Genomic DNA, 24,131 nt, shown 5'->3' on the forward strand with positions numbered 1-24,131 from the left:
AATTACAGTTTCATAGAATAAGTTACTCTTTAAACATTTATACTTTTTTCTTCTTTTTATTAATTAATTTATTTACAGGTGGGGCATGTACACCACAGTACAGGAGTAGATGACATAGGACAACTTGCAAGACATGGATCTCTTTTTGCGCTATGTGGATCTCTGGGGTCAAACCCATCTTGTCAGGTTTGGTGGCAAACTTTCCTTTCCACTGAGCCGTCTAACTGATCTCTATTTAAATGTTATACTCTAAGAATATTTTAAAAATTAATAGACATCAATGTGTCTAAGGACACATGAGTAAAATGAATTCTCATCAAAGAGGCCAACTGAATATGAGATACTAGTCTTTTGAGAACATCTGATACTGCATCTAGCCTTTATTGATTTATTTTCAGTAATTTGCTCTACTTTGATGTTGAACCCAGAGCCTCACATGTACTAGCCAATCACTGTACCACTGACACACAACCTCTTCTCTATGAAGGCCTGTGAAATACAGGCTTCCTCAAATTCTTGCTTTTAAGAGTGAGTTTTATGACCGGCTTTGAATTGCTAGGGCAAAAAAGTTCCAAAGATCTTTGCTTCATGATTTTTAAAACCACGATTAAAATTTTCAGTGCTATAAGTAATCAAATGTGTGACATGAGTAATGAAACATGGGATTGAAAACAACAGATGACATTTAATAAGAAATCTAATTTTAGAAGCATCATACCTAGATAAAAAAGAGAATTAAGAACTCCTAGCTAGACAAAGAAGTATGCCAATATTTTGCATATAGAAAGGATAAATTTGAACAAATAGTTTCAATGTAACACAACCAAGATGAAAATGTTTCACTCTAAATAAATATAACATTAAAGCAAAATTCCATGAAATTGAATAGTATTTAAGCATGGGAAAGTCTTAAAGATTTTTACAGATATGTAGGAAAGGTGAACTTGTTTTGATTGAGTTAAAAGAGAAAATGCTGTTTGACAATGAAGGCAGCTCTAAAGTACATTGTGTTAGGGTCACCATAGTCTTCCCTGGGCAAACCTTAAGTGTCACTCTTATGCTTCTAAAATATCAGTAAATATTTTTATCATGATTAAAAATAATTCTTGGGTTCTTCAAGCATAAGAAAATAGCTCCCTTAGTAATTCCCATAATTCAAAAGAACTAAATGCACCCTGTCCATGCACTTGTGTAGGTCAATGCAACTCTCTTTACAGCCTCGTTTTCAGTTCTCTGTTGTTCTCAAACTCAGGACTCCTGTGCACATCCATGCACTCGCTTTCCTTCTCTGTGAGCTTCATCTCTGCAAACTCAGTCTCTGAAGTGTCAGTTTCCTCAGGGAGTTGGAACTTCCTCAAAAGTATCAGAATGCAGATTGCTGGGAGGAAGCTTGATCCTCTTAGTACTGCTGGCAACCCAAGGAAAATGTTCCTGTAGAAAACAACTAATCTGCATTAAATCTTAACATGATCAATGAAATCTAATTTTGTATACTCTTACAGATCATTTATTCTTCAAATAAAAACATCAGGTGATTATGTTGTACATGTACTTACTATAAGGTACTTTGCTAAGTTATTAATATTTTTGTTAAAATGTCAAAAAATTTCAAACATAAAAGTTTGAATGTATTTCTTCAGTTTGGTGATGCCTAGTTTCTTTTGTCAACTTGACTGGATTCAGGATCATAATAGAATGACATCTGTTGATGTGCTATGATATGATTTCATAAATGTTTACCCGAGGATGAAGTCCCTTATATCATGCACTGGGCTTGTAGCCCTCAACACTACCTGTCAGAGCAAATAACATGACCAGCCTCCTAGCCAAACTGTGTCTACAAGTACCTCACACTACAAGTCACTATGCTACACTGCCATTATTGCCTGCTTTCTGAAATATTGAGAATAATATACCTGTCAGTTTAAGGGAGATCATCTTTCTTGTTGGCTCAGAGTTTGATCACTCATGAATAAAACATGAAAAAATCACTTTTCAAGATTTCTCTCCTACTAAGTATTTGTATATGTCTTATACCAATAGATTTTTGTGACATTGAAATTTTTGTATATCTAAAATAAGCCCAGTTAGTCACTTTATATATTAATAGCTTAAATTGTTTATTTTCATGCATAATTTTGCATGTTTAAAGATCAATTTATTTTTCATTGTTTAACTATGTGTAGGTGTTGGGTATCTCTATGTGCATTTTTCTAGTAGTCCTGGATGCCTTGTAGTTGGAGTAACAGGAAGTTTTGAGCTGCATAATATGGGTTATGGGAATTGAATTCATGTGCTCTGCAAAAGCAATATGTGCTCTTAACCCCTGAGCTAAATGTTTAGCCACAAATTCTTTTCATTTGCTGAACTTGTCCAGTTTATGCATGAAGACTATGGATGTTTCCTAAAATGAATCAGGTAATTTTCCTTTTCACTATTTCTGAGAATAACGTTTATACTATTTTAAGCATCTTTCTTTATAAATCTGATAAAATATGCCTTAAGATTTCGGGACTTCATGTGTATACAAAATAGGTATTTTTATATGTACATTGCTAAATAACTATGAAAGCATTCTTTCATATCCTCAACACATTTGTAGGAAAATATGGTGTGATGGATAGTGTTGTCGACTTAATACAATCTAGAATCTTCTGAGAAGGAAGTTTTAGTGAAAGCCTGTGTATTTTGTTGACCTGTGAATAGAGTCATGGAACAGGATCATTCCTTAGACAGTATACCAAAAACCACAAAATGATAGAGAAATTAATCTTATCCTCTTCTACAGTGTTAAAACATAAAAATTGTAATATATGTGTAGATAGACTTTAATTATAACAATTCAAAAATATTTTTCTAAAGGAATAGATTAAAAAGTATCAGTTTATGTTTCTTTCACTTTTTTAAAAGATCCCAATAAAAATCAACTTAAAGGAAAAAGGGGTCAATTTAGTTCACAAATCTAGGTTACATGCCACTATTATGGGATACCAAGGTAAAATGAACTGTAATCCACACAGATACACTGACAGAAGTAACAGATCATCCACACTCTTAGGGTGGATACACCAGCCTGGGAATGGCATGTCAGCTGATCACAGCAGACGTGCTTGAAGACAGGCCAGCATTTTTCTTTCCCAGAATTTCAGTATATTGCTCACCCAGACACAAATGAATGGATAGAATGGACATTATCTACAGCATTTTTCCCCCTAATTTTGGGAGCAAGAAAGAGCCCAGTGCAGTCTATAGCAAGAGAAGCTTCTCTGTGGGCTTTCTTAGACCTGCTGCCCTCGAGGACCAGTAAGGTATCAAAGTATGTCTGGTTCAAGATCAGCCTAGAATGACCTCTGGATGTGAGGCAGCAGTGAACCCACAACCATTTCTCTATACTATTAGTGACAGTTGCCTGCATAGCACTGAGAGTGATGAGAACCATGCAGGTATTGCTTTAAGTTGATGACACAGCATAAAAGAGCACGACTGGATGCACCTGGATCTCAGAGGACAGGCTTCCTGGTACGCTAGATAATGATGATAATGGTTTCAGTTATTTCTATGTGTGGTAACATCCTCCCACTTTGTGACACTCTCAGCTGATTTGAACCACACTCTTCTACTGAGCCACATTTTGTTCATGAGACAGCCAATCACTAAGTACAGTGCAGCATCTCTAAGTTTTCATACATGAGACCATCAGTCAAATTCAGGTAGCAGGTAGGTCCCTTCTCAAGGTAGCCCCTGGCTAAGGCACCTGAGATGTTCTATTAAACTGCAAAGGCAGCAGACAGATTTGGGGTTCTTAGCATTTCAGGGTGCAAACATGAGACAATTGTGAACTTTCCAGAAGCTCTAATGTCAGGATCCATAGTGCTTGAATGTGCTGGAACTGTCATCCTGGCCCTTGCAAAAAGAAGGAGTCCTCCTCTTTGTCCATAGTTATGGGGTGGTAGGAGCTGAGAGATTTGTTCCCACCTACTGTGCCATTGTCCCTGGTCTCTGGAGCTTGCTTTCCTGTTTAGAACTGGTGTTTTGCCATGCTGGCTCAGCTCAAAATTCAGCTCTTCCCTTACTGTTTCAGAGTGTTCACTTAGACACCCTGTTCCATTTTTAAGTATTTAGAAGGGTTAAGAAACCCACTCAGATTTATATGCATCATTACTTTTAGAATAGTTGGAATATATTAAAATACATAATTAAGGAAGTTAATTAAGGAATGGTAATTCACATGTATTCTAAAAATGAAACACGTATCATCTTACTACTCTAAATGTTACATATGAATAAAAACTCTTTGTACTAAAATCATATGTCACAAAAATTATTATTACCTGAATTTATTTATATCATACATCCTGCAAGCCCCTGCCTTCCCACATTTCCGAGTTCCCCAGTGTAAACAGGTTCTGTCTGTCAAGGCACCAAAGTAAATAGGTACTGGAATGCCCACTGCAATAAGATGAAAAAGAAAAACAGCCGTTGGAAATAAAAAAGCAAAGAAAACTATGTTATTTGGAAGTATATCTGTTTCCCTATTTAAAAAATGTAAAAATAATGAGTAAAAGTCTTTATGATTACTTTAAGGAATTATCAGTTAATTAAAAATATGTAGATCAAAACAAATAAAAATTATGTATAAAATGCTAAAGAATTATGCAATGAATTCATAATTATGAACCTAATTTTTTTCTGAAATATTTTTTCAGTTTTCTGTACATCTAAAAAACAAAACTATTTCCTCCTCACATTATTATTGAATCTCATAAAAGATGAAAAAAATGTAATTAAAGTCAGATAAGTTCTTTAAACACAAGGGGAAACTTTTTTCATCTCTGCAGTTACTTCATTCTCAGGCTAATTAACCGTAGCCATTTAACCACAGGGGCTTCAAAATGAAATTCAGAGTAACATGGGCAGAGCACACCTATGTTAAAAATGCCATGAAGTCATTGGAGCTCACTGGATGTGGATAGCTGGGATGGTACAGATCCAGACAAAAATTACATTTTCTCTCTTTTTTTGACATTCATTGCTCCATCCCTCTGTCTGACCATATATCCATGTATCTATCACGTGAAGACTTTGTGGATGTATTGAGTTAACAGGATGCTATCCGCCACTCAGCCAAACACTAAGGATGCTGTCAAACAGCATCTGAGCCTGTAGCAGAGAATTCCATTCTATGCTGTCACCAACTTACTGGACATCCCCCTAGATATGTTTAAGAAGCTCCTTATTCATGACTGCTGATATTCTTCAACTATAAACATCACTAACAGTCATCATGTTGAAACATGATACTTGGATGATCTAAATCTCTGTTGCCTTCATGGTGATTCTTGTTTGATTTCAAATTAAAGCCTTTTATTAACTTTAGGGTTAATGTTGTGTTTTGACTTAAGAATATAGTTGCTGTCTTTTTCTTCAGAAAAATTTAATTGGTTTACTAAGCATTTGATATTGATCTGATATGTTGGGAAAATTGTTCATACCAAATACTTTTATGAAAAATGCATGTAATCCAACTCCAAGTGACTTCTCTTCAGACTTGATACACCTGAAAAATCATACTCACATAAATAAAAGTATATCATGCAAATGAATATCTTTCCTATCATCCACCCAATGTCAATTATTGTTCATTAACCTAAGGGTTAAGTTTTAAGCGTGAAGAGAAGACAATGCAGCTCTATCTCTGTTAAACATGCACAAAGGGAGGAGAATAATGACTTCTGATAGCTGTCCTGTGACATCCACACATCTGATTCAGGGTGCAACCCTTTAACAGTTGGACACTGACTGCTAACCTAGATAAATTAGGTTACCATGGTGATCACCATGCAGTACCCTTATTCCCAAATTAATAGACCCAAACTTTTGAAACCACAAACCAAATAAATCTTTTAAAGTTGTTTGGAAGCATTTGTTCTGATGATAAAAAAAAAAAAAAACTAACACATGTTATATAAAAATTCAAGATTTAGTAAAAGCAATCCATAGATAAACAGAAAGACTGCATCATGTAGGCTATGACATTAAGATAAGGCCTTTGTCATATGCAGGTAAAAACATTAAATATTTCTCTTTCAAGTACCACCCAAAAAATTAGATAAGATCGTTTTGTGAACTACATACAAAGAGGAGGCTTATAAAGCAGTCAGGATAAAATCTGGAAAATATTCTTATAAATTATGAACACAGAAGTTCTTTCAAAATGCGGTCTTTCCCCACCAAATAAACCCCTGTGTAAGAAAAGCATAAGAAATGCAGCTGCTGGGATTCCATTTTGGAAGTGATTCAATGGAAGAATTCAAGAAAACATAGCAAGAGTAATAATAGTGTGCAAACATTAGTACTATGCCATCTATTATTTACATTGCAAAATAGGTCAAAATAATATGGAAATTTTTATTTGAGTAGACCTTAACCCCATTACATCAAGAAGCCACACATTAGGGTATAAAAGATTGCTCAGTGGGTACCATCAAGATTGTAAAACTGAGTTCAATAATGGGAATTGACATAGTCGCAAGAGAACCAACTCTTGTAAGGTGTCCACTCATTTCAACATGCATGCCATAGCGTGCAAATACACACAGGCACAAATACATACATACACACACATGCAGAGAGAGACTAAATGTTTTTAAAAATTACACATTAAATGGGCCACAGTTTTTACATCAAGTTGAAGAGTCAACTTCAGAAATTAGGGTGATTGAAAAAGTGAGTGGGACGTGGAAGTGGGAACAGGAAGTGTGTTTAGGGGATCCAACAGCATAGTTCAGCTAATCATATTCCCTTTACCAAGGACCATCCTCCTCTATGAGTACTTATCCTTATTAACTGAGCATGCTGCCTTGGAATAATGACACCTGGAGTACTGAGGAAGAAAGGAGACACTGTGTAGCCAGATCAGCTGAATCAGCCTGAAACATGATGGGGTGACAGATGCCACAGACAAATCTCACTCACTAGCAAAAATAAATCTGCAGAACTAGTAGTATTTGGTGTGTTTATCTGTCTATGAACTAAAACAAGGCATACCACATCTCCACTTGTGTGAATATAAAAATATCACAACTTACTATGGAAAATGAATATATAAGAACATATATCTAGGCTATTTCTGTGAGTGCTTTGGTGGGTAAAAGTAGAGGGAAAGAAGAACCAAAGTCAAAGAATGGAAAGGTAGGAAGGGGGAAGGGAGAGAAAATCAGGGAAGAGTAGAAGAGAGAAGACCATATAAGAGAGGAGAGGAGAGGTGAGGAGAGGAGAGCAGAGGAGAGGAGAGGAGAGGAGAGGAGAGGAGAGGAGAGGAGAGGCACCATGAGAGAAGAGGATGACACATTGTAATTAACAACTTTGCTTCTGAATTCCATTGAGACAAGAAAAGGGTTGAACAGTCTCCTCATTGTTGTTGTCTGTTAAGTTTGCTAGACTAGAAAGATCATGTGAAAGAAGAAAATAACTTGAAACTTGGCTCTGTTACTTCCTCACATTATACTAGAGATTATAGTATCTACTATTCTATTCTTATACCTTCTCTTTAGAGAGGATCCACTACTGCATTCATGTGCCTCTGGTCAGATAATATTATTGAATTTATGCTTTTTGATAAAAACAGATTGAGCTCAGGATGTCAAGGGATCCTGGTCACTTTTACAAATAGATTTTCACATTTTGCCAGTCACTTAGCTGAGCATAGAAAATGGGTTTAGGCAAATACTATCTCCCTCTAAACCTAGATGTCCCTTAATGTATGCTTAAGACATAAAGGGAGAAAGTAGAAAAGGAACAGAAGAGAAATTCCATCAAACTTTACATTACTCTTAAATATTGCAATATAATATTTGTTAAAATCTTAATAAATGTAACTTAGAACATCAAGGTTGGGAACCATTACTCCAAGGGTCTTTCTTGAGAAAAGGAATTTTAATAAGCGACCCAAAAATCTAAATGGCATTGGTAGGGTATTCTTCGTGTAAAGGTGCTTGCCACAAAGGCTAGATGACCAGAGTTCAAACCAGACATATGCAAAAAAAAAAAAAAAAAGGAAAAAACAGAATTATTTAGAACTCAGCCAGGATAGCAGCAGAAATAAAAAAGACCCGGACTCAGAAGCAAGATAAGTGGAGAGAACTGATCCCCAACATTATCTTTTGATCTTCCCCTGCTCTCCATGGCACACAGGAGCTGCCAGCCAGACACACACACACACACACACACACACACACACACAAAATCATATACTGAAGTATGCCCACACTGCTATGAGGAAGAGAGACAAAGATAAATGAACAAGTTTCTTATTACCTCAAAAGAACCATATAACCAGGTATGGCTGCTAGTGAATAGATAAAGCTGCTAATTACTGCCGTGATGAAAAAGTACTGCAGCTTTATTGTACAATCAGGACCTTTGTTACACAGCCCAAGGACTGCAGATGAGTTTCCTGAAGACTGAATGCAGCTGCAATTTTGAAATACCTGTAAACAAAACAAAAGAAAATTAAAATGAAACAAACAAACCAAAACAACGCCCTATTTACAGAAGAAAACTATTGGGCATAAATGTTCAGTATTTGCTACATAGCCAATTAGAGAAAACTGGAAAGTGTTGAGGACAAAGGTACGACTCAGAGGAGGAACACTGATCTAACAAGAATGAGATGGAGCACAAATACCACTAAATAATCACTAACTAAGTAAAACGGAGGCTCTTTTCCCCCTTATTAACATCTCTGTTTTGGCATTTGAGAATTTTATCTTAAAATACAAAGGGGGGGGATTTTTTTTTTTAAAGAATTGATATTTTTTTCTAAATTCAAGAAGTAAATTTGCGAAAGTTCAATTATCCTGAATGCATACTTATTTGTTTTTTTTTCTTTGTTTTCTCTTCTATGCATATATATATATGCGTGTGTGTGTATGTGTGTTTGTGCATTTATGTATGTGCATGCATATGTAGGTATGTGTCAATGGGTAGACATAAATATGCCATGAAATCTATATAGAAGTCAGGGATAAGTTATGGGAGTTAGTTCTCTTCTTCTCTCATATGAAGCCCCAGGATGTAACTCTGGTGGTACAAACGTCTTTACCCACTGAACCAAGTTACTAACCTGCACATACTTTTCTTAAAAAGTAAACAAATATTGTTTTGTTTTGGCCCAGTACTAAGTACAAAAACAAAACGTGTTTCAGAATGGTGATGGAATACTAACAAGTTACATGCTCACTAATAAAGTTCCCTAGAAAACAAGTTTATTTCAAGAATAAAGTGAATCTTTTTTGAGTTATGCTTCCAGGTATGATTAAGAATCAAAATTTATATTTTATTTTGACTACCAACCAACTCTATAAGTATTATAACATGTTTAAGGCAAGGAAAAATGCTTAAATCTTCATCTGCTGAGCTATAATGATATGGAGCTGGGGAGATGGCACCATCTGTAAAGTCCTGCACAGACATGAGGACCTGAGTTCAGATCCCCAGCACACATGTGAAAGATGCATGTGTAAATAAAGTGCCCTCAACACTGGTGATCTAAAGGATAAAACCGATGACTCCCTGGGGCTCACTTGCCAGGCAGCCTAACAGAATCAACAATTCCAGGTAAGCAAATTTCTGTCCGCAAAGCACAAAGTGGATAGGACCTGAAAGTCCACAGCAGAGGTTGTCTTCCCACCTCCATATGCACACACACACAGACACACACACAGACACACAAACACACACACACTCACCATGTTGGAGGTACTTCTCTCTATCTGTTGCTTTCATTGGTTAATGAATAAAGAAACTGCCTTGGCCTGTTGATATGGCAGAAATTAGGTAGGTAGGTGGTGAAAACTGGACTGAATGTTGGCAGAGAGAAAGATACCATGGTGCTACTGTGGGAGATAGATGTGCTAAAACTTTGCTGGTAGGCAATGACCTTGTGGCAATATACACATTAATAGAAAGAGGTTAAATTAATATAAGAATTAGCCAATAAGAAGCTAGAGCTAATGGGCCAAGCATTTTTTAAGTAATAAAGTTTATGTGTGGTTATGTTGGTTCTGGGTTGATGGAGGAAGGTCATTGGTTAATTAATAAAGAAACTGCTTGTCCTGATAGGTTAGAACATAGATGGGAGGAGTAAACAGAACAGAATGCTGGGAGGAAGTGGTAGCAGGCAGACGCTATGCCTCTGCTCTAGGTGGCAGACGTGATGAAGCAAGCCGCCAGGTCAGACATGCTGAATCTTTCCCGGTAAGACTGGTTCTACACAGATTACTAAATATGGGTTAGGCAAGATAAGTCGCCACCTCATGGTGCTACACACATTAATAGAAATGGGCCAAGCAGTGTTTTTATGAATACAGTTTGTGTGTTGTTATTTTGGGGCATAAGCTCGCCAGGCGGCCAGGATCCGGGGTGGCAGGAACGCAGCCCACAGCTCCCTTCTACACTGGGTGGCAAGAACCAACAAATGGACTCATTCCTCCAACAGATTGGTGCCAACATGGGTAACTTCATCCATTTTAAACCTGAGAAAGCATAAAAAGAAATCCTAGACACAAAAGAACAGAGTTAAGCATAGTTTGGTAGTGTTGTACTAGGAGCGGCGGGGCTGTGTCCCCGGCACCCGGCCGCCCGCATAGCTAGCTTATGCCCCGAATTAATTACATGGAAACTGTATTCTTTTTTTTTTTTTTTTTTGAAACTGTATTCTCTTAAACACTGCCTGGCCCATTAGTTCCAGCCTCTTATTGGCTAGCTCTTACATATTGACCTAACCCATTTCTAATAATCTGTGTAGCCCACGAGCTGGCTTACCAGGAATGATCTTAACCTGCGTCTGCCTGGAGTGGGAGAATCATGGTGACTCCTCGACTCAGCTTCTTTCTCCCACCATTCTGTTCTGTTTACTCCGCTTACCTAATTTTATGTCCTATTAAAGGGCCAAGGCAATCTCTTTATTTAACCAATAAAATCAACACAAAACAGCAGACTTCCACATCATGGTAGCAGCATTTTCTCGAGTGGGCTCCATTTACTAGAAGGAAGCAGAGGCATGGCTCCTTTGAGAGAGGATTTTCTCATGCAGCAGTAGCAAAAAAAAAAAAAGCCATGCCATTTTGAAATGCAGACTTTCTGGGACCTGCTGCAGCATGACTTCTGGCTCTTTCAGGAGACCAAGTATTTGGATGCAGTTTTTGAGAAGCATGATACAGCTTGCTTAATGGCAATGTGGACCAGCTGTATGCCTGGAAGTGTGGCTGTTGGAAGCAGCAAGCAGTGCCGATGTTGGAATGGGCACAGCAAGCAGGATGTACCCTATGTAGCCTAGTAATGTTGCAGCAAAGATTCTTAAGTGCTTAGCATTTTAAGAAGCACTTTTGGTCAGAAAGTAATTACAAATATGCAATAAAGACAAACTCAGATAAGTCATAGTGTTGTATAAGTATATGTAAGCTTGGAAGAGAGAAGAATAAGAGTATAGAGAGCCATAAAATAAAGTTAATACTTTTTAAAAAGGGTAAAGACTTTAAAGAGAGTACAGAAAGTCATAGATTAAAAGAAGTAAAAAAATAAGCCATGTAAAGACAGAAAATTCACAGACTGTGGAATATATATATATATATATATATATATATATATATATATATATACTGGGTTTAATTTGAATTTTTTGAATGTGAAAGAGCTAAGTACAGAGCGACATTACATTGTATGGGCTGCTAAGTTAAACCAACATAAAGGTATCTTGATTCCAAAAGTTGAGTCTTAAGATATGTTGTTTTTGAGAAGAGGTTCTTTTTTTGTTGTTACAGAAGATGGGAATCTGTGTATTGCTTCCAGAGCAATATTGTTTGATAGAGCATTAGCCCCTGAAAGGCCACTGAAAACACTCTCAAAAAATTACTCCCCCAACTGCTGACTGAGACGAACCTAGTACACAGAATACAACACGAAAGACCTGATTAAGAGGACCCACAAGCAGCTGTAAGCACTATGGACAGAACTATGCCCATATTTCCAAGTATTGTTTATAATTGTTTGTTTACACCGAACATGGAATATGCTATAGATATGAATAATTTACATTGGTATGGACCTTGATTTGTTGATACAAATTTGAGATCAATTTTCTTATATGTATATTCATTTCTGATCTGGTTTAAGGTATTGTGTTTGTGTAGTTCCTTTAAAATGTAGTGTATAATTAAGAAATATAAGTTAATAGATACTCATCTATAACAGTCAATCTTGTAGTCATGTAAGTTAGATTTTCTAGACGGGTAAAGTTATATTTTAGTTAGCTAGGTATTCTTCAAATATTTCAGAGACCTTCAGAATTTAAAATGTATAAGAACTTAAGACATTTCATGACAGTGAGACACATCTGCTTCTGGAAAAGCCAGCTACTTCAAGAGGATGATAACCATTGAAGAGGTTCCTTATAGAGTTTGCTATCCATTTGAACAAGAAACTGCTCCTGCCTGGAATGCTGAACTGGATATGCAGGACCCACAGAGAAATTATGGCTGAACTTGTCTAAAGGTGAGGTGGTCTTTCGTGGTTCCTGCTACAGGAAAAATATCTGCTAGACATTATATAGGACACAGAAAAAGTTACTGACAAACTGCCATTATAGGTATAACTGTCCTTGAAATTTCCTGCTTTATGGAAAAGTCTGTTGGATACAATGGGCCAGTAAGCTGAAGATGTGCCTCAACAGCACAGAAAAGCTGAGTGACTGTCTAGGTTGCAAGATTTCTCTGTCAATCCTTGAGTTTTGAAAGTTGCTTGAAAAGCACTTCCTGTTTACTTGGATAATATTATATCCTTCAGGAGTATTTGATGGAGTTAAAGATAAGATATAGTTTCCCTTATTATAAAAGAAAAATAGATATAAATATTGTAACTGTAATTCTTGCTTGATAACTGTTTTGTTATATGTAATTTTACTATGTTAAAGCCTTCCATTTTTAAACAGAAAAGGGAAAATGGTTTGGGAGGTCCTTCTGTTTATGTGTTGCTTTTATTGGTTAATGAATAAAGACACTGCCTTGGCCTGTTGATAGGGCAGAACTTAGGTAGGTGGGGAAAACTGGACTGAATGCTGGGAGATGGAAGGAAGAGAGAGGGACACCATTGAGCCACTGCCAGATATAGACATGCTAATACTTTGCTGGTAGGCCATGACCTAATGGTAATATACAAATTAATAGAAATGGGTTAAATTAATATAAGAGTTAGCCAATAAGAATCTAGAGCTTATGAGCCATGCATTAATTAATACAATTTCTGTATGGTTATTTTGGTTCTGTACGGCTGGGACAAGCACTCGACCTCACTCCTCCAACACACAAACACAACGACAACAAATAAATAAATAAATAAATAAATAAATAAATGAAAGAAGTTCATAATATGAAAAGGTAAGTTATCTTCCTGCCTCAACTTTACAACTTGTTTGAGTCTGGCTCAACTTCATAAATCTCTATTACAAAAAAGGTTAGACTTTGTCCAAAGCATTTTACAGTTTTAATTTTAATGTTTATATGTGTGCTTCTGTATCTGTGTGTATTAAAGCAGGTTTATTTGATGTCTGAGGAAGGTCAGATTGAATTTCAGATTGTCCTGGAGCTGGACTTGTGAGCTGATCCTCTTGGTGCTGGAAACCAAACAAGTTTACTGAATGAGTAGCAAGTGCTCTTACTGCTAAGCTAGTCCTACCACCCATTCTGAGGATTTTAACTCTAATAATTTGAAAAATGGTCTCAATTGCTCTTAAATTACAAAATAATTCTCAGACTCTGCCAGGGCTTTACATAATATCTAGAACAATAAGGTCAAATATGCATATACAAGGTAAAGTGATTTGTTCACAAAAGTAATCATATCTATATTAAGCATAAGCTAATTTTATCCTTTTAGAAGATGTAGGCTTAGATCATAGCACATATTATTGAAGTGAACATAACATCAGCCTCCAACACTGAAAAGATGTTTACCATGTTAATTCCTGTTCCAACAGATTTCTCACAGCCTGCAAGGCAGGCTGACATGTATGCTATTCCATTGTCTCCACACACTGGATCCCACATTTTGGTTAAACAGTTGCACCTTGTGTTGCAGTTAGCAAGAATCTTATTCTCCACATATAATGGCTGATGAGTTCTGAAATGATTTAAAATAATGTTACAGATAGTGAAGAATCACTGAGATACTTATTTTCTTCTCTTCATCTCAGCCTGTGTGTGTACAAACATAGAAAATGAAACAGGATGAATCAATAAATTTTCAAAAAATGTTTTCAATAATACAAAAGTAGATTTATACATAGTAACTCCATCTCTAGTCATGATTACTTCACACTGGGTTTGTGTGATAGGATTTCAATTTGACCTCTAGAATCCTAAGTTACCCTCTTTTAAACCCATTATAAAATAGAAAAGGTGCTTTCTATTGCAGAAGAGCATGTCTGATGACTCAAACTACTCTTTTAGGGTAGGGGGTAAATGAAATATCTATTTTATAAATGGAAATTGCTGACTTTGCTCAAGCTAGTCCTTTTAATCTGTTTTTGTTCTGGAGGAGGAGATGAATTGTGGTTCTTTCCCTCTACTATTCTCTCTCTCTCTCCCCCCCCCCTTTTGGAGTTTCTGTCTCACTCTGTCTTGCTCTCTTTCCCTCTCTCTCTTGTGTTCGTGTGTGTGTGTGTGTGTATGTATGTGTGTATAAGCACATATACAACACCATACATGTAAGAGCAGAAGATAAACTTCCACCTCATTAGATATAGAGTACCCTGTTATTCACTGATGCATATGCCAAACTAGCAGGCCTTTGGTCTTTCTGGTTTTTTGCTGGAATTACAGATACCATGTCAAGCTATACATGCATTCTGGGGATCTAAACTCCGGTCCTTCTGCTTGTTCGGTTAATATTACAAATGAGTTGTCTCCCCAGAACCTTGAAAGAAATCCTCATTTATATGTTTTATTTCATTTTAGCTGATTGGATGATATATAACTCTGCCCTAAACTAAGTTTTACAATTCCTATGCTAATACAGAATATGACCAGGTAATCCTTAAAATACAATGTCTAAGACTACAAAGTATATGAGATATAATTATACTGGTGTAATAAATAAATATGTACATGTATTGAATTACCATGTATTAGACTCAATTATGCTAAATTTGTGCCCATTGTAGAAATATATGAAGGTTTCTTGCCTGTATAGTTGAGTTTTAATGCTATCCGTTGTTCTATAGTCAACTTTTAAAGTGATCTCGAGTATAGAATACATGGATAATTTAGGCTACAAACATCTAGGTTATTTTCTTCATTATACTTTAAAGCAGACTAGGATATCATTTTGGCAAACACTTATATGTATATAGAATTATAAATATACTAAGTGGTATCCCTAGGCCTCTTTAATAGGCTCACAATTGTGTATGATTGAAGGATGGAAGAAAAATAGAGGATAACTATGGATAATTGTCTATGTTGTAATAAAATGACCTGGTCATATACAGTGCTTGAAGAAAAATGGATTAACAATAATGAAAATATTATGATCTTATTTAGGAAATAACATACCGTTCATGCTCATAAGATGTAGTTAAGCCAGCAACTGGGAAATTATCACAGGTCCACAGGAAGTTTAAGAAAAATAGAAGCCACCCAGTCAGGGATACGCAGAAAGCTACATATGCAGCTTTCTTGACAGTAAACTTGAACTTTTTCATAACCAAACCACTAATTAAATATCCAATACATACTGCAGGTAAGTTATAAATACCTATAAATGAAAAAAGAATAGTACTTATAAAACACATCAGGAAAAGAAATGTTATCAATTTTTAGAAAATCTTATTAGGAAATTACTTAACTCAAATATACAGTCATCCTAACCCCTACTCATTCACATTTCAAATGTCCCATAATGTCACTTTAGAAAGACAATTGTCATTTGCCTAATTATTTGAAACAAGTTATAAACACACTGTAACCCTCACACACAGAGACAGACACACAAACTCATAAACACCTAAGTCTTTTAGATACTTCTATCTGCTCTGTAATTTTGAAGGTCCCCATTGAACCCAAGCTTATCAATTTATAGAACAATCTGTGCAGTCCTTATGTTGCCCAGAAATCTTTCTTCCTGACTCTAATTCCACTGCTTTAAAAAAAAATTAAAAAAATAAGAAAAGGAAGATAAAATACTGTCTAGTTTGCATTCATATAATATCAGCCCCAAACTCAGAAGTATTTATGCATCCTTTTCAACTCCATTGAACTACCATTGCATTTAATTTTTTATATCTGAGGGTAGGCAGATATAAATCTGGGATTTGGACTTTCAAAGAACTCTATATAATGTGGATGCTGCCAGCCTATGATTGAAAATTTTCAATAGTAAACATACTGTGAATAATCCACTGTGAATATGTATTACTCTCATTGGTCTAATAAAAAGCTGACTGTCCAATAGCTAAACAGGATAGAAATAGGCAGGAAAGCCAAACTGAGAATGAGGGGGAGGAGAAGGATGGAGTTGGGGGAGTTGCCTGCCGATTCAGATGGAGCTATAGAAGACTATGCCATGCTAATAAAGGTACGTCCATGTGTCAAACAATAAAAATATGGGTTAATTTAAAAGGCAGTAGTAAGCCTGAGCTTTTGACTGTGCATTTACCATTAGTATAAGCCTCAGTGAGCATATTTGAGAGCACAAAAATGTAGTCAGAAGCAACTTATTGGTAACTGCCTTTTCTCCAGTGAGTTCTCTTTGCTGTCAGTGAGCAGAGGTGTGAATCCTTTAGGAAACAGCTTCCTGGCATGGCAAAAAATGGGCAGCCTTCTTGAGAGGCTCTGCTACTAAACTCTTTATTGATGTATATGAATGGTGGACGAGATGCTACTTGGTGGCTGTGTAAACTCAGAAACTTCCCAGAGTTAGGGCAGTAACAGCTTCCAGAGCTGGTGATAAACACACCTCAGCCATGAGACTCAGGTCCCAGGGAAGCAGGCAGGTGGAGTCAGCCACAAGAGCTGCCAGTGAAAATCCACTTAGCAGTTTAAGGTTTGACTCATGTCATCATAAAAGGATAGAGATACACAATAAAAAGAGAATCAGATTGAAAAATAATGTTTAAATGTGCTATGGTGCATAAAAATACATATAAGTTTAAGAAAGCAAATAAACTGAGAAAAAAAGTTTAAAATAGAAAATTCTTTTTTTTTTTTTTTTTTTTTTTTTTGGATTTTCGAGACAGGGTTTCTCCATAGCTTTTGGTTCCTGTCCTGGAACTAGTTCTTGTAGACCAGGCTGGCCTCAAACTCACTCACAGAGATCCACCTGCCTCTGCCTCCCGAGTGCTGGGATTAAAGGCGTGTGCCACACTGCCTGGCAATAAATTCTTTAAAAAGAGAAAAGTACAATAATAAAAAAGGATAAGCCATGTGGAGATGGGGAATACAAAGAAAGGCTGGATAAGGTATGTTATTGTATTGATTTTGAAAATTTTGAATTCTAATGAGTAAAAACACATTCTAGGGGACATGGAATTGTGAACAGGACTGCAAATTTTACCTTTATAGGTATCTTAAATTTTAAAATGAAATAAAAATATACTTGTCAAATAAAAACCGAAAATGTTTTGGAGAACAGTATTTGCTTTTGTTCCCACAGGAAACAAGAATCTGTGTATTCCTTCAGGAACAATGTCAGATTTCATAATGGGAGTCCTCACAAATCTTGCAGATGATATCTATAAGTTTATTGCTTATCTTTTTAGCACTTGCTCATTATCTCAAATATTCTCAGGCACCCTAAAGATGCCTTCACCAACAGACAACAAAAAGCAGTTTATAGAACATGATGTCCACACTCCCAAGAGATGTGGAGAAAACTATTGGTTATTTGGTGGCCTATGGATGTTTGCTATTAATTAGGGGAATACAGTTATTTAGATAAATTTAAAGTTAACTTTGTGACATGGCATATATGATTCTACTGTTGTTTAAGTTGTTATACCTTCACAGTTCATTAAAAAATAAAAGCTAAAATTCTAGTTTTTGAAATTTATTATAAAATATTTAGGCTAATCAACAAATACAAGTTAGTAGTGAGTCACTTACAACAATTATACTTTTAGATATGTTTAGTATGTTTTCAAGATCATGTAGAGATATATTTTAGATAGATAAATGATTTTCAAGCACTTCAAATATTTACAAATATGACATATAAAATGTTTTGATAACATAGGGTTTTTCATGACAATAAGAAACATCTCCTGGTAGCACCAATTTACTTCAGAGAAAGTAATAGACATCAATTCAACTCTGTAGTCATTTGCTTTCTTTGTGGCAAGATTAGTCATTTTGGCAAAAAACTACATTTGCCTTGACTATTTGACTGCATGCTCTATAAAATGGACATGCCAGACCCATAGGAAATAGATTGCTGAACTTTGCCAAAACAAGGCAGGACAGTCTTTCAAGATTCCTGCTTCATAGAAATGTCTGCCAGACATTCTGCAGAACAGATAGGAAAATATCTGTTGAACTTTTCCAATACAAGGCATGATAGTCCTTTGAGATTCCTCCTTCAAGAAAGAATCTGTCAGACATTCTGCAGGACACAAAGGAAAATAATCGATAAACTTTGCTTATACAAGAAAGGAAGGTCCTTCAAATTTCTTGCATCAAAGAAAATTATGACAGATACTCTAAGTTGGTAGACAGTAGATAGATGATGCCCCAATGTTACAGAGAAATTTGACTGACTGTCCAGGCAGCAAGATGTCCTGTTATTAAGTAACATTTCATCCTTCTGGGGTCTTTATGGAATTTTGAATTAGATAATCACAATTAGAACTTTCCTCAGTTAATAAATAAATTAAGTATAGAATTTTAGAATCACCAAGATGAGATAGATGACAGAATATTTTATCTACTTTTGCAAAATACAAATTGACTAGATATTGTACCTATAATTCTTAATTAATAACTGTCTTTGCTGTTTATAATCTCACTATGTTAAAGTTAAAACCTTCCATTTTAATTAGACAAAAAGTGAGAAATGCTGTGGAATAATCCTATTATACACTGTAAATGTGTATATCTCTCATTGATTTAATAAAGAAGTTGACTGGCTAATAGCTGAACAGGATAGAGATAGGTGGGAGACTGAAACTAAGGATGAGGAAAAGAAGAAGGGTGGAGTCAGAGGAGTCACCAGCAGAAGCTGAGAGAGCAGGAGACTAATGTGCCATGCTAATAAAGATGCCACCATGTGGCAGAATGTAATAAGGATTACACGTTAATTTAAAATGTTTGAGCTGGTTAGCAATAATCCTAAGCTTTTGACAGGATTTGTAATTAATATAAGCCTTGATGTGTTAATTTGGGAGTTTCTGGAAGGACTTAAACTTCCATCTATATAAATGAAACCAGAAAAAATCCAAAGTTACGTAGGATCCCTAGGTTTACTGTACTAACAAAAGAAGCAGACGTGACTGCATGGACTCCATAAACCACCCGGGGACAAAGCAACTGAATTAGGAGTAATGTGAAAGGCAAGACTTGAAACTCAGAAGTAAAATCTGGGAGTAAGATATTCCTCTTTGAATTAATATGTTGCCTATCTGAAAACTAATATGAACATCCCTAAAGATTTCTATAATGATTATTATTTCATTATGATTAGAGAGAGAACAGAGAGCGTTTTTCTGGCCTTTTCCTTTCTTTATCAATTCTTAAGTTGCTTTCCTGGAGACTAGAAAGAAGAAATTTAAAAATTTGCAAACACACATTAATTGACTTGTAGTTTCTGAGTCAAATTATCATATTGTTTCGCTTGTCTTTGGAGACATTTTTATCATGTCCTTGAGGAAAGGGAAAGTGCTACCAAAGAAATAATAAAATTATATACCCATGAGAAATATTATCTCTGCAGTTGATTTTCCAAATTGTTGTTCCAGGTATTTAGGCGTGAAGACAAATATTATGGCATATGAACTGATCTGAAGCACAGTTACAAGGACAAGAATCATATAAATCGGATTGCAGAAGAGGCTCTTCATGAATGGCAAGAAATCTGAAACAAGAGAATATCAATACCATCAAGATAACCCAGTCTTGCATTTTGTGTCTGGTAAACTGAAATCTTCTCACAGATTCTGTAGTGTTACAGAAATACATTTGATAAATCTTGATCCCTCTGGGCTAAAGTTCTACATCATCATTTAAGGAACTGGCTTTATAAGAATCAGAACCCTATTGTGTCATCAATCCAAACAACAAGGAGATGAAATCCTATCTATGGCAACACCCTTTCATTTCTTCTCCTCTTTTCCTTCTATTAATATCCTGAATTCACTACACAGTGACTAGTCTGTTCTCTGGAGTCTTCAAGGGATGCTCTATGATGAAGTTTGAGCTCGGATACTGATGTAAATACACCATTGTGGAAGAACAGATTAGCAAAAAACTTAGGAAGACTCCAGAAATCTTGTTGTGGCTCAGCCAACAACAGCATCCTTACAGCACTTTTAAACATAACATTTATTAGAAGAATTAGTGATATTTTTAAATTTCTCAACACAAGGGTCTCACTGCAAGGAATGCTGATTCTCTTGGTGTAGACCTTCCAACTGGCTTAACCAGAACCTTTTCCTGTTAAACAGGCTGTGACTCAAGTTTGCAGACTCTTTCTGGTAAATAGATGGAATCTTACATAGATAATTTCACTGCACTCCACACTTAATAATCTCTTTTCTTGTCTTCATGTTTTCTAATTGCATCTTCTAATTTTATACTATCCTTAATAAATTATCAAATCTTTTTAGAGAGCAAAATATCAAAAAATAATTTAGAACAATAGGTAGAGCAAATAGTGGAAAAATCCATTTTTATGAATGTTAGGGCTGCAACCAGAACTCCCAGAAGCTTTTAAACTCACACATGTTTGCAGACATCCCTGTTCTCCAAAATAACTGTCCCCATTTTGCATAGATTTTTCTATGTGTCTTATACTAATCTGAGTTCTTTCCTTCTTTTGAATATCAGGTTGACCTAGCAGATCACACAATCACACATAACAATCAGTATTTTCTTTTTTAGGAGAATCATTAACATGACCACAATTCTAAGAGTGTTTAAGCCTCAAAATTTGCTTCTACCATGATTGTCTGCCAAGTTATGGTTAACAGTGTATAAGGAAGATGTGTGTTCTTTAGTGCATGATGGTTTTAAAAGTTATGAGTGATGGAAAATAGATACATCAGATAAAGTTCTCCTAACAATATTCTGGACCATAATAGCACAGAAACCCAAGAAGACAATGTGATTTTCGCTCATTTTACCTGTAAAAAAAAATAGCCCCTGTCTATCATTCAACTGTAAATTTCCAGAATGTCAGAGACCAAGCTTTGCTACCCACACAGTTATGAAGTTAGTGCTAAGGTTTAATAATAAGTAGACCTCAGTCTCTAGACCCTAGGATCCAAGGCAAAACCCTAGGCCCCTTTTCCACCTGCCTCAGCCACATCTCCCACAGGCAGGCTCCTTCAGAAACCCTCATCAAACCCAGTTATCTCCAAGTTCCACTCTGCTTCCAAACCCACCCAATCACCATGACCTCACTGACTCCCTGAGACACAGACATGGACTGTACAAAGCAGATCAAGATCAGCTCCCTGACTCAGAAAGCGACTGCAACAATCAGTCCAAGACAAAATCTCAAAGACACATACACCACCTACAAGGACTGGACCAAGAAGCAAAGATACTGCCTGAATCAATTACAAGAAGAGATGGATATGTACCAATGCAAGAATATATTCAAAAACCTAAAGAGCAGCATGGCAACAACAAATTCTAGTGTCCTAACACAGAAGAAGAGAAAAAATATAACTTTATGAAAATGTAGAGACTCTTAAAGAGGAAATGAAAAAAAATCCTTTAAAATATGGAGGAAAGGACAAGCAAAAATTGGAAGAAATCAATAAATCTCTTAAAGAAAACCAAGAACTATATCATATCCCCCTTTAAATGTAAAAGAACATTTATAAACAGTATCTGGGAATATGGACGTAGTTATTTCTCTCTAAACTGCTTCATGCTGAATGGGGGTGCTGTTAATCAGATCTTTTATGGTGTAAACTTTGTGCCAGGTTCATCTCAGTCAGCAGTTGAGTGAAGTTTTTTGAGGGTGTTCACAGCACCCTTTCAGGAGGGCATATCATACCATATTAGGATAGAAGCAATCCAAAGGGTCTCCTCCTCTGTGAAAACAAAAGAAGACCCTCTCCAAAGCATCATATTCTTAGACCCAAATTCGGAAGTCATGATACCTTTACAAAATACATGTTGGATCAGCTTAGCAGCCCATACAATGAAATGTCTCTCTGTATTTAGCTCCTTGACTGTCAAAAAATTGAAAGAAAATACAATATACAGAATCCAAACTCTCTGTGAACTTTCTATTTTTACGTGGCTTATTTTTCTTTATTTCTTTTAATCTATAACTATCTGTACTCTGTCTCTTTAAAGACTTCACTCTTTTTTGAGGCATTAAATTTATTCCTTATATTCTTTTTCTCCTCTCTCCCAAGCCTATGCATGTCTAACACTATGACGCATTTAGAGGTCTTTTATGTCTGAATTTGTCCTATTGCATTGCCTGTAACCTTTTTCCTGTCCAGGAGCACTTCTTAAAATGCTAAGCACTTCTTAAAAACTTAAGTTGCATCATGTAGAGGTAATATGGTATCACCTGTATACTGCCAGTCTAAACCTTAACTGTGCTGTTATTATGATAATTAGAATAGTTTCTGCCTGAGGTCAGCACCGTTCAGCATGGCAGAGCAGAGCCGGAGCAGCCCCTACCTCAGCCATTTGGTGTCCCTGAGCTGTGCACAGTTCCATGCACACAGCAAGTCCTCATTGCCATCAAGCAAGCCATAGCAGTTTTACTCTGAGAATGAGCTTTTAATCTGAGTTACATCCAAATCTGCCACGCCGAGCACTGAGCAGCCTGGAAACATCTCTCTGTATAGCGGCAGAAATCTGTCATGCTCTCCCGCCTGCCTAAGCCAGATCCCACAGTCTGCCCAGGCAGGGAGAGAAGAGCCATTGGCATAGTCTCAGAGTACTTTCTTCCTGATCCCAAGTGGGCACACATATAGTCTCATAAAAGTATTGAAATGCTTTAAAGCCAGAGTTTGCACTGCATTTGAAAATGTCGCAACTTTTTTCCTGCTGAGGCTGAGTCAGGAAAATTTATCTGCAACACACTCTAGCAAACAGCAAAAATATATGTTAATCTCTCTCTCTCTCTCTCTCTCTCTCTCTCTCTCTCTCTCTCTCTCTTTTTAAGCCCTCTCAGGTTTTTAAGTGGATTTAGTCCATCACATTGAAGCATCAAATGTTGGGCGTGGTCGACAGGTAGCTCAAAAACAAGGAATATAATTTTAATAACTGGGAGAAAGACAATCTCACATGACCAGGGTCCAGCGAGAATCACGTGCAGGCTCGAAAAAGAGAAAACAAGGGGTGGGCACCTGGATCCCCAGGTCCTTCTTCCTTGGGCCCCAGCAGCCACAACCTAGCCAAATGTGATTGGCTGAGCTTCCCCATCATGAAATCAATAAAATAGAAATAAAGAAAACAATACAAAAAATCAATGAAATAAAGAACTGTTTCATAAAATCAACAAAATAGGCAAACCTTTATCTAAATGAACCAAAGACAGAGAAAGAATATCAAAATTTACAAAGTGAGAAATGAAAAGGGGGATATAACAACAAACACTGAGAAAATCCAGAAAATAGTTAGCTCATAATTTGAAAGCCTATATTCCACAAAATTGGAAAAAAGTATAGAAGAAATGGACAATTTTCTGGATAGGTGCCCCAAATCAAGGACACGTAAGCAATTTAAATAGATCTATAACCCCTAAGGAAATAGAGGCTTTCATCAAAAGTCTCTCCCCAATTAGTCCCCTCCCCCCCAAAAAAAGCCCAGGGCTGGTTGGTTTCAATGTAGACTTTTGTCAGAACTTCAAAGAAGAGCTAATACCTACACTCCTCAAATTGTTCTACACAATAG

The 24,131-nt window shown here is 36.2% G+C and overlaps 1 protein-coding gene across 4 annotated transcripts in view; it reads right to left on the reverse strand.

The window, feature by feature from the left end:
- Nucleotides 1–665: 665 nt before the first annotated feature.
- LOC121434013 (solute carrier organic anion transporter family member 1A5-like) overlaps nt 666–24,131 on the reverse strand; it is a 68,012-nt gene continuing 44,546 nt past the window's right edge. For 3 of the 4 annotated variants that reach the window (XM_041632771.1, XM_041632762.1, XM_041632753.1), the window contains 7 exons: nt 19,954–20,118; nt 15,609–15,810; nt 14,010–14,175; nt 8,317–8,489; nt 5,493–5,557; nt 4,332–4,449; nt 666–1,431 (listed from right to left, as the gene is read on the reverse strand). In XM_041632771.1, coding sequence (XP_041488705.1) covers nt 1,212–1,431; nt 4,332–4,449; nt 5,493–5,557; nt 8,317–8,489; nt 14,010–14,175; nt 15,609–15,810; nt 19,954–20,118 — 1,109 coding nt within the window. In that variant the 3' untranslated portion in view covers nt 666–1,211. The remainder of the gene's footprint in view (nt 1,432–4,331; nt 4,450–5,492; nt 5,558–8,316; nt 8,490–14,009; nt 14,176–15,608; nt 15,811–19,953; nt 20,119–24,131) is intronic. The other variant, XM_041632780.1, reaches the window with a different exon arrangement.

Source organism: Microtus oregoni, unplaced genomic scaffold (genome assembly GCF_018167655.1).
Source record: "Microtus oregoni isolate MIOR12 unplaced genomic scaffold, Mior012 000002F_ref0000024, whole genome shotgun sequence".
Lineage (NCBI taxonomy): Eukaryota > Metazoa > Chordata > Mammalia > Rodentia > Cricetidae > Microtus > Microtus oregoni.